Source organism: Benincasa hispida, chromosome 11 (assembly GCF_027475165.1).
Source record: "Benincasa hispida cultivar pf3 chromosome 11, pf3_genome.v1.1, whole genome shotgun sequence".
NCBI classification, from domain to species: Eukaryota; Viridiplantae; Streptophyta; class Magnoliopsida; order Cucurbitales; family Cucurbitaceae; genus Benincasa; species Benincasa hispida.
Genome location: NC_143488.1, coordinates 79,582,677 through 79,594,407, shown reverse-complemented (window position 1 = coordinate 79,594,407; position 11,731 = coordinate 79,582,677). Strand labels below are relative to the sequence as shown.

Sequence of the window (11,731 nt, the reverse complement as noted above, 5' to 3'; positions counted from 1 at the left end):
CTAAATAGTCTCCCAGGCCAATTTAATAATTATAATATTGTTTTTCTAAATACATGTCATTACAGGACCTTTCCCTTTGCACCAAATACTCCAAAATTGTCCCCCATCCTCCATCTTCTCTAACAGGAGGCCCCTCACCTCCTCACAAACTAGGGTATGTTTGCTGAGTAATCTGAAAACAGAAATTTAAAAAACAAGAGATTAAATGAAAACACAGGTGTATTTCATATTCAAATATATGTGTTTGTTAGCCGACTCAAAAGTTAAATTCCAATTTTAATAGTTTTTCAAAATGTGTTTTATAATGTATTTATAAACCATGAGACTAATTATGGTTACTCATTAAATATTAGATTAAATATAAACTATTTAATTATTATTTTATATTATCAAATAATATATTGTATATTATATATTTTAATTTAACAAAAATAATTGAGTTTATAACATGAAATACTATATTTATTAATGTTTTTATATATTTTTCTAAATATAATTATCCATTTTAAAATGTCAAATTCAAAATCTGAATATATTGTAAACACAAAAAAAAATTGTTTTCAGAATTTTCACCATTTGTATTATAGGACTTGAAAACAGTTTTCAAAAATAGAATTCAAACTGCTTACCAAACACATATTCGATAAACTTAATGAATATGGAAACATAAAACAAAATTTTACTCATTTACCAATAAGGTCCTAAGCTTTCAGTAAGAAAATCCCAGGCTTTCCAACCCAAAACATGTCCTCTATGTTTTATTTGGGTCATTTCCATTATTTTTCATTGTTTAATCAATAAAGGAAATTTGTTCTTCAGATTTGGTTTTTTACCTTTAAAATGTTCAATTTCATTCATATTTGATTTGAGATTGCACATTAACATAACAAATTTTCTTAATGACTTTTAACTCTAGATGACTTCCATTTAGATTTTACTTCTATTTTTAAGAAAAATTGGGATAAAGTTTGGAAGGTCCAAATTGCATATAAGGTTGTTAGGTTCTATCAAAATTTGGTTTATATATGAAATAAAATTCTACGATAGACTTTTATGGAATTGATTTCAGATGAAAATTTGATTATGCCCAAATTCAATTTGATTCAAATTGAATCAAATTTGAAAAATTTATCAGCTTATCTTTCTATTTAAATTTGACCAATTTGTGGATTATAATTTGAATCAAAATTTCTAATTTGATAAAAAATCCAAATTGGTAAATTTGTTTAGAATGATTTTTTAATTTGATAGAATATTTATTTTAAAATTACTCTTATTTTAAGATGAAGTTATTGGAAACATATTGAAGGAAGGGAGAGAGAGCGGAAGATATAGTTTTCAATAAATGTGCATATTTCAATAATAAAAATTGTAAAAGTTGATAGAGTTAAGTTATTAAACATGGGGATAAATGAGATGAATATTGTAATTTTAATTAAAAAAATAGCAAAAACGTGCAATTTATTAAAAATTATTTAGATAAATAGAGTTAAATTTTTGTCATTTGTTAGAATCCGTCCTTAAGAATACGAATTCTCTATCCTCAAAGAAAAAAAATTAAATAAGTGCACACTAAATTTTGATTGTTGGGGGTATTTTATGTAATGTTGATACGTTTTGTGTAGGTTTTTGGTTTGCTGCAATATTTTTTTTGTTATTTAATTCGTAAAATTTATAAATTTAACTTTTTTTTCTAAGAAAAACCTATAACTAATGACTTTTTTTGTAATATAACTAATAGTTTTTCTTCTCTTTACTTATGTTATAACTTATTTTAATTTTATATTAAAATTTTAGATAAATATCGAATCATACTCTTACTCTTAGTGATTGTATTAATTTTAACTCTGAACTAATAATTATATCAATTTAAACTTTGTTTCATTAATTCTATCAATTTAAATCCTAAACTTTCGTAAATGTATAATTATAAAATTTACACAAAGTTTTTCCTATATGAAACATAATGGATGATGTAAATTGATATACTCACATGGTTTAAATTGATATAATTGTTATTTTCTGGTTTAAATTGATACAACTTACAAGCATACATTGATACTTTTCCTAAATTTTTTAAATTATAATTTATTTTATATTTTAGATTATAATTATAAAATTATAATTTAATTACCTAAATAATACTTTTTTCTACAACAAAATGTTTTAGATTTTTTTTTTTAATTTACAAATACAATAAAATATCAAATTAGTCATGACTTTTATTTTATAATATCAGTTTACACTTCTAAAATTTGAGAGTTATATCGATTAAAATTTTAGAGATAATTAAATCAATTTAAATTATAAATTTTCGTAATTGAATTGATTTAGACCATATCCATGATTTGTAATTATTTCTATTTGGTTCTATTCAAAATCATATAAGTAAATTATGATTCAAAAGCTCTAGGGTATGTATCGATTTATACCATAAACTTTAAAGGTTGTATCAATAAAAATTTTGAACCAATAATTGTACCAATTTAAAACCTAAATTTTCATTTATAAATGTTAATGGATTCGTTTATAAATGTTTATAGGTTAAAATTGATACAATGGTAAGTTTCATACAAGCTAAAATTTTTTCAAATGGAATATAACGTAGGATGTAAACAAATTTTACAAAATCTTAGAGTTTAAATTGATACAATTATTAATTTAGAGTCTAAACTAATACAATCACTAAAGTTCATGATATAAATTGATATTTTTATAAAATTCTAATATAAAATTAAAATAAGTTGGAACATAAGTTGAAAGTAATACAAAATATAGAAAAAAATATATTAGTTATATTCCAAAAATCATTAGTTATAGGGTTTTTTTTTTTTTTTAAAAAGGTTAATTTATATTTTTTTACGAATTAAATAACAAAAATAAAGTTACAGCAAACCAAAATCTATACAAACCGTACCAACATTACTTAAATACCCCAAACAATCGAAATTTGGTGTGCTTAGGTTAATCGGAACAATAAAGTAGTTTTAAAAATAATTTAGGAAAAGAAGTATTTTTGAAAGAAATTAGGAAAGATGTGTAGTTTTTTTTTTTTTTTTATTGAAACGTATTCACCTTCGAATTTGTGTCAATTTTTAATTGTGTGGATTTTATTTATATATATAAATTGTTTATATGTCTACAATTTATTCTACTTTGGAATGGTGATTGACATTCTTCTCACACCACCCAACATCAAATCCAACTCCAAGCTTTTTTTTTTCTCTTCTTTTTTTATTTCCCTTTTCTTGTTTTTAAAATTTTAATATTAAATACAAATAATTATATCACTTTGATATAAAGAATATTATAATTATTCTCGTTTATTCTTGCTTGTTAACCTTAGGGACTCTAACTCCTAGAAGTCGAACTCGCTCGCTCACCTGATTGCTTTCCAGACAGGAATTTACCTATCAGTGGGAGAGGGGAAAGGCCTGGAGAAGAGAATGCCACTATAAGAGAGAATCTCTCGGGTGTAAAAAGTATTTGCCGAATCCGAATCTAATAAGGGAAAGGATATTTTTCTAATGAACACTGTTATAATTTTATAAAGATTGTATAAAATTCAAATATAAAAAAATTATAACAAAATAAAGATTTCTATTTGAGATTCAAACTTTTTTATATCTCAATAATTATAAATTTGAAGAACTTCTTAGAACTTCTTAGAACTTCTTAGAACTTCTTATAAATTTTTAGAACTTCTTTATATATAAAAAATAGCTCTGGACCTTTGGGTTATAAATTTCAAGATAATTATTATAAATTTTTAGAACTTCTTTATATATAAAAAATAAATAAAAATTAAAGAGATATTATTTTATAAAGAAAAAAAATTAAATAACTGTTGTTTTAGTATTTAAATTATACTTCAACTACCTAAGAAAGTCAAATTAATAGAAATATTTATTAAAATAATTATTATTTTAGTAGTTAAATTATAATTTAACTATCTAACAAAATAAATGGTATAGAAATCTTATTTTTATAACTGAATTTTTAGAAATCTTTATTTTATATTAATTTTTATAACATTTTTATTAAAAAAAGTAAAAATGAAAGAGGAATAGTTCTTTTTGGATAATAACAAATAAATAATTATTCTTCGCACCAGGTTTCCGGATGAACTTGCTTCGTGGAATTTGAACTTAATTTTTTTGTATTAATTTTAGTATAGCAAGTATAATCTCTAATACATAATTCTTTGATGCTTTCAAAATAAACTTTAATCTTTAAGCTAGTTGATCTTCTTGGATGATCGACCTTTGAGTTTGTTGATTTTCTTGGATTATCGGCCTTTGAGCTTGTTGATCTTCGAACTTGTTGATTTTTTTGGATGATCAACCTTTGGACTTGTTAATCTTCTTGGATGATCGGTTTTTGGTCTTGATGATCTTCTTGAATGATCGCTTCTTGATCGGCCTTTGTGCTTGATGATTGACCTTTGGGCTTGATGATCTTCTTGGAGAATAGTGTTCACATGAGGTTGGAGAAATTTGTTTGGGCTTGATGATCGACCTTTAGGCTTGATGATCTTTTTGGAAAATAGTTTTCACATAAGGTTGGAGAAACTTGTTTCGTGAGGTTGGACTTGTGTTTGTGTTGATATTGACGACTTGATGTGGATGTGATTCGATCTCTAATATTTGATCATCTGATTCTCTCTCGATTGAATGCATACACTTGATGTATGAAAACGGACTGTGTGGATATTCTTGAGTTTGGAGTCCAGAAAGAAAATCGAATTTCAATCATTTTTAGGAAAACTCTCTGAGTAAAATTTCTAATCGCACAAATTAAGAGAACTTTTCTATTGATAAGATCTTAGCCCAAGTTATAATATCAAATTGGACCAATTAATTTCATCCAATCCAATAGTCATGATGAAAACAAATGACAACATCAAAACCTGCCAATTTATGTTTTCAATTTCAATTTGGGACATATGTCAGATTTTAAGTAGTCCCAAATTCAATCTTTTGTAATTTCATCATTAATTTGATAAATGACGTGATAATTTTTAATTGATCCAAAATTTCACCTTCAACAATTATTATTTTAGTATTTAATTTATAATTTAACTATCTAGCTAAGTAAATTATAATTTAATTGTAATTTACTTAACTAGATATCTTTTATAGCAAAGTGATAAAATTATTAATATTTAGGATACATACTAATTTTATATCACTTTACTATTTAAGATAATATTTTCATAAAAAATTAAAAAAAAAACTAAAAAATAATAGTTTTTGCAAAGAAAAAAAAATAAATAATAATTATCTTAATATTTAAATTATAATCTAACTATCTCGCCATGTGAATTGCAATTGAATTAGTATAAAATTAAATAAAAAAAAATTAAAATATATATATTAAAAAATAAAATGATGTAATAATTATAATATTGAAATGTTGAGAACAAGAAAAATGGAAGAAAAAAGGAAAAAGAAAACGTATGGAGTAGGAATTGAAACATGAGTGGTGTGAGGAAAATGCCACCACCCCACCCCAAGGTATCAATTTATATGTAAATAAAACCTAACCCGTTAACAAATTTAGACACCCGTTGTACTCCCGTTAGTTTTGTTAAACGAGGCACAAATTCTGAGATGAATGCATCTCTTCAGAGACGCCTTCTAATAATAAAGACAAATAAAATCTTGCCCCTTTCCCTAATTTCTTTCGAAAGTACCATTTTTCCTAAATTATTTTCGAAACTACCCTATTATTCCAATTAACCCTATATTTGATTTGTTCAATTTTTTTGCGTTGAGGAGAGAGAATTCGTATTCTCAACTGAACAATTTTAACAAACGACCAAAATTTATCACTATTTATCTAAATAGTTCTCAAATGTCATGTTTTTACTAATTTTATCCAACTCTCAAAACCTATCAATCACGATAACAAACTATTGTGAGGGAAAAGAATATACATTTCCCTGGTACTTGAGTTCTGAATTAGATCTACAAATGAAGTAAAATATATCAAGATTGTCTAGAACAAAGCAGGAATAGAATTTGTTTGTTCATTGAAGAGAGGTGGAGAATATGCTCAGTTTACATATTTTTTAATGAAAGGCTAAGTTTCCATTGAGATAGAAGAATATAAAAGGGCTATCTCAGGGTCCAACATGAGATGATATATCTCCACATCCTATATCATTTCAGTGTTTAGAGTCCCATTATCCTATCTCATAGATTTTAATTGTTTGTGGGCCCATTTTCGGAATGTGTTTTGTATCTCACCGTCTTTTTTCTTCCGTATATCGTATATCATCTCAATGCTTGAACATACTCGATCGTTCACACCCGATCAGATCACCCCAGACATCAGAACTCTTCAGACATCCAAACTTTACACATCCTATATCATCTCAATGCCCCAAACAGCCCCAAAGAGGAAAGAAAAAAACCCTTCTAAACGTTGTATAAAGAAACCAAAACTAAAGATTACATAAACTGTTTATAAAACGCAAACAGTTGCAAAGCTCCTTAAATACAAAATTCTAAAGAAAATTATTATTATTATTGGCCAAATGTAGGTGCGGGAATCAAACTTCTTATCTCGAAGTCAATAGTATAAATTTCATGTTAGTTGAATTATGTGCATGTTAGCAAAGAAAAATATTATACCAAGCTATAAATCACATCTCTCGTAAGTAAAGGAAGAGCTTGATTAGGGGATATTAAAGGGAAGAAGATACCTTTCCCAAGAGTTGAGTTTTGAAGCTATCTTGCTTCACGAAAATTCAACGAATCCATGGAGTAGTTGCATATATCAACTATTTTTACCATTCCAAACTCTAACAAATTGTCAGGAACGTTATTTTCCGAACTAATATGGCTCATTTCATCTACCTCCAAGCTGAAAATATCTTGACTAAGCTAAAAGATTGCCCAACCTACCAAAACAGAATAGAGTATACCATGTTGAGCCTTAAAGCCATTCTTTTGGATGCTGAAAAGAAGCAAGAACAAAATCAATATCTACATGATTGGCTAAAGGAGCTTCAAAATGTCTTTTACCAAATTGAGGACTCCATAGATGAATTCAAATGGGAATTCTTCAAACAAGAGGGTACCAGAAAACAGGTATGTGCCCATTTCTCGTGCTCTGCTCAAATTTCTGCAAATAAATTGAGACAGACTCGTAAAATGGAGAAACTATGCGACCAACTCAATGCAATTACAGCCAGAATGTATGAATTTCATCTCAAAGAAAAGCACATTGCTTCCTTAAGTATGGAGACAACACACCCTTTCCTTAGTGCAACTGAAATTTCAATTAGACACATGAAACCAAGTTGGCAATTGCTTTACCCTTTAACTGATGCTCCCAGGGATGATGATTTTGCCGAACAATATAACCAAAGATATAAAGATCTTCTGAGTGATTTCAATGGATCTACTCACAGGTTCTTCCACATAGTTGGGGAAGCAGGTATGGGTAAGAGCACACTTGCCAAATTCTTGTACAATCATAAAAGTGTAATTGAAAAGTATACTTCAAGATACTGGGTTTGTGTGGAAGAAGGCTTTGATACACAGAGATTGATGAAAGAGGTATACAATCATGCAGACAATAAAGAAATTTGTGAAGAGTTGACTATGAAACAATTGCTTTCTAAGGTTCGACGATCTCTGAAGGAGAGAACTTTCTTGCTCATCTTTCAAGACCTTTCAATCACCAACTTGGGTGATTGTGACATATTGAAAAATATATTGGAGATGGGGAATCATGACAGCAAAATCATAGTGACCACACAAAGCGAGGAAATTGCAAAAGCTCTAAAACTAGAAAGGGTCTACAGGTGGCCAATGACGGAGAAACAATCAAAGCAGAAACTGGTGGCCAATGATGGAGAATCTGTAGGCAACAGTTCGATAGCAGTAGATGCTCAGAATCAGGCAGTTCCAGGTCCACATGATACGGGACCTATAAGATTTAGCTATGACCTGAGGTTCCATCCATCTATCCCTCAGAATGAACAAGATGTCATGACATATCAGACAATTTACACACTTGAGAGGCTGTCAGAGGAAAATTCAATTTTATTATTCAAACATTATGCTTTCAAAGATGGACAAGAAGCAGAAAAAACAGAGATAACTGAAATAGCTAAGCAAATTGTGCAGAAATGTAAGGGAGTTCCTTTGGCAATAAAATGCCTGGGAAACTTGCTATCTTCAAAAACTAGAATAGCTGAGTGGCAAAATGTCGAAAACAAGTTGAGGTCACTACAGGAAAAGGATGACAGTATTTTACCCATACTCAGATTATGCTATAATCAAATGCCCTCACAACTGAAGCCTTGTTTTCTGCTTTGTTCTCAATTACCAAACGATCGCATATTATCATCAAATGATATGATTCAGTTATGGATGGCACATGGGCTCCTCCATTCACCTGAAGAGATTAACTTATCTATGGAAAATATAGGCGAGAAGTACTTCATGGAGCTATGGTCAAGATGCTTCATTCAAGAAATTGAAGAACATGGCCTTGGCTACTGGGTTAAAGTGCACCCTCTCATCATAAAACTTGCACACGTACTCACACAAGAACAATCTGAGGGCTCAGAAGGCACCAAACCTCCCAAACCATTCACTGAAATAAGATCCATAGCCTTCCAAGTAAGAAATATGGTGCTACCTAATGCATCCCTACCTGAAAAGTGCATTTCGAAGTTCAAATGTTTAAGACTGTTGTATTTAGGCAATGCGAACCTACAGGAAATTCCAAATTCTATAGGAACACTTAAGAACCTGAGATACCTCGACTTGCATGGAAATCAGAAAATCAAGCAGCTACCGAATGCAATCTGCGATCTACTAAGTTTGCAAACCTTAATTCTTGAATCCTGTTCCTCACTTGAAGGATTGCCCAAGGATATAAGGAATTTGATCAGCCTAAGATACTTGTGGGTAACAACAAACAAGCTTCATTTGCACAAAAACGGAGTTGGAACCATGAGTTCTCTGCGTTTTCTTGCCATTGGAGGGTGCCATAACCTACAAAATCTATTCGAACAGCCAGATTGCCTTGCAGGCCTTGAAACCCTAATGATTTATGATTGCAATACTTTGAAATTGTTGCCAAACGAGATGAGATTTCTAAAATCACTACAAAATTTGATGATTTGGAGTTGCAAGCAACTTACATTGACCTTAGAGGCAGTCGAATTCAGGCTTCAAAGATTCACAATCAAAGAGCTTCCAAAAGTGGAGGAATTACCCCGATGGCTTGAAGGATCAGCCGAAACTTTGAGAAGCTTGCAGATCATCAATTGCCCCATAAGAATGGGAGGGATGTTTGTATCGCTCAATGCAGTTGAAAGGATCATAATTTATGGAGCTGTAAGATTTGAAATGACGGCGCCGGGTTACTGCTTCGAACATCGGAATTTTGTAATCGGTGGTGGTGCGAGTGAGAAGATGAAATATTATTGTTAATTTATGAAGCTTACATGCCTAAGTGATTCAGTCCAAACTTAAAATCTCCTTGTCCACCGATAAACTGAAGTCTCACTTTATAGAAATGTCGATTTGTATCGGGTCCTTTGAGTTATCCAACTATGTTCATTGTAATTTCTTTGGATTATGGTTTATTTTTTTCTATAATTATTTTTTAAAATCATACTTCTATTACATATAATGTAACAACTCAAATTTTGAGGAAAATTTTATTGAATTTTCTTGAATAATTATGTAAAGATTGAGATGAAATTGAGTTATTATATTTAAATAATTCAATTGTAAATTAGTATGTTAAGGAACTAGGGGTTTGTTTTAAATTAATGGAAGGATTTGAAAGTGTTGGATTTTATTTGAATCTTATTTGGAATTGAGTAATTGGATTATTATAATAAGATAATTCTATTCTATTTAGTGGTAGGAGTTTTGAGATGTTGGATTTGTTGGATTTATTAGGGTTTTGGAATTAAATGGTTGAGTTTATTGTTTGAGTAATTTGGGTCATACTACGTATTAGGTAAATGATTTGGGAAATTTTAAGATAATTTTATATATGGAATTAAGCCTAAAAGTTCAAATTGATTTTTGGTTCAGATAGTAGTGTTTGACTCAAGGTTTCTCAAAGCTAAAAGGGAGATTAAGTTTTTTATTCTAGATTTTCGAGGTAAGTGATTTACTACCGGTTCGCCCTCGAACCCAAGTTGGCGTTAAGATTGTGTTTGCACTGAAAGCATGATTCTATTTTAATGGGTTGAATTGCTATAACATGCTATGGTTGGATTGTTGAGGGTGTACTGGAAACTTGTGTTTATGTTAGGGGAAAATATGATATTATGTGAAGGTTTTGTTATGTTTGATTGATGGATGAACTATTGAGACTCTTTTGAAAACTCGTGAGATATGTTACTATGATTATTATATTATTTTATGGCTTGATGTGAACTTGGATGAAGTATGTTGCATGTAGATTGATTGTGGCTATTAGCACTCCTATCAGACTGTGTTCATCCCCTGGGTATGTTTCGGCGTCCTTATAGGATCGCCACCTACGTTATGTTATTGTGTCTCTTCGGAGTCACTTCCTATGAAAGCGTGCTTTCGGGTTCGTCCCTTATGCCTATGCCTATGCCTATGTCTATGCATATGTTGGGATGCACACCTTTGTCTTGATAAGAAGGCTAACATGTTCACCTAGTGGACCCAGTAGTGGGTCACTTACTGAGTATTTTTATACTCACCCTTTCTTATGATATATTTTTCAAGCAAGAGTAAGGACAGACCAACGAATGACAAGGAGAATCTGTAACCATGTCATTGGGACTAGACAGAAGCGTCCGCACATATCTTTCATATTTCTCATGTTACAGTCGTTAACAGTCAAATATTTGGAGTTTTAAATTATGTTTCTTAATTGACTTTTACGTTTTAGGGGAACCCCGATCAAAGATTTCTAGTTATTTGAATTCTTGTAAAAGTAATTTATTTTATGAAATTCTTTTGGTTTTAGTCATAATTTTTAAAGAGTCGTTTGAGATTATGCATGCATGTAATAACGGTCCAATTTCAGTCCTAGAAGTTGGGTCGTTACAACATATATCATAAAATATGTATAAATTAGATATTCATGCTTAGTATCCAAATAACAAATATCACTTTTTCATTACCTCATGTGTTAATCATGTGCCGATCATGTGTCATACAACAACTCATGCTTAGTGTCCAAGTGTGCCACATCATGTGTTAATCATGTGCCGATCATGTGTCATACAACAACTCATGCTTAGTGTCCAAGTGTGCCACATCATACTTGCCAAAATCTATATAAACATTTGTAGATTTTGTAGACACACATGGTTGAGAAAATCTACTTCAAATTTCCATTTTCCATATTTTCTATTTATGTAATTTCTTATATTTTGATATTTTATTTTATTTTATTTATTATTATATTGTATTTTCTTCATATCTGGGTTCCCGTTGTGTTTCTCAATTTTACAATACGTTATCAGCACGAGCTCTTATCATTTCTCCCTCTAAAGATAGGTTCTAAGAGTATGTTATTTTCCCCATCTTCACTACAATTAATAAATTAAATATTGTTTTGCATGTTTTAAATTCCTAATATAGATACAATGTTTTTAGTGTTATCATGAAAAATCTTACAAAATTAGAATTTACTGCTCTTGATATTAATGATAATAATTATTTATCGTGTGTGCTTGATGCTGAAATATACGTGGATGCAATGAATA

At 29.7% G+C, this 11,731-nt stretch overlaps 1 protein-coding gene across 1 annotated transcript; it reads left to right on the top strand.

Annotated features, from left to right (window-relative positions):
• The first annotated feature begins 5,703 nt into the window (after positions 1 to 5,703).
• On the top strand, positions 5,704 to 9,750 carry LOC120090848 (disease resistance protein RGA2-like). The gene has a single exon (XM_039048551.2). It carries the CDS (start codon positions 6,846 to 6,848, stop codon positions 9,456 to 9,458), a length of 2,613 nt encoding a protein of 870 aa, XP_038904479.1. The 5' UTR covers positions 5,704 to 6,845; the 3' UTR covers positions 9,459 to 9,750.
• Positions 9,751 to 11,731: the final 1,981 nt, after the last annotated feature.

Bases quoted from the DNA above. Each gene is read 5' to 3' on its own strand.
- LOC120090848 (XM_039048551.2), top strand. From the start codon at position 6,846: ATGGCTCATTTCATCTACCTCCAAGCTGAAAATATCTTGACTAAGCTA.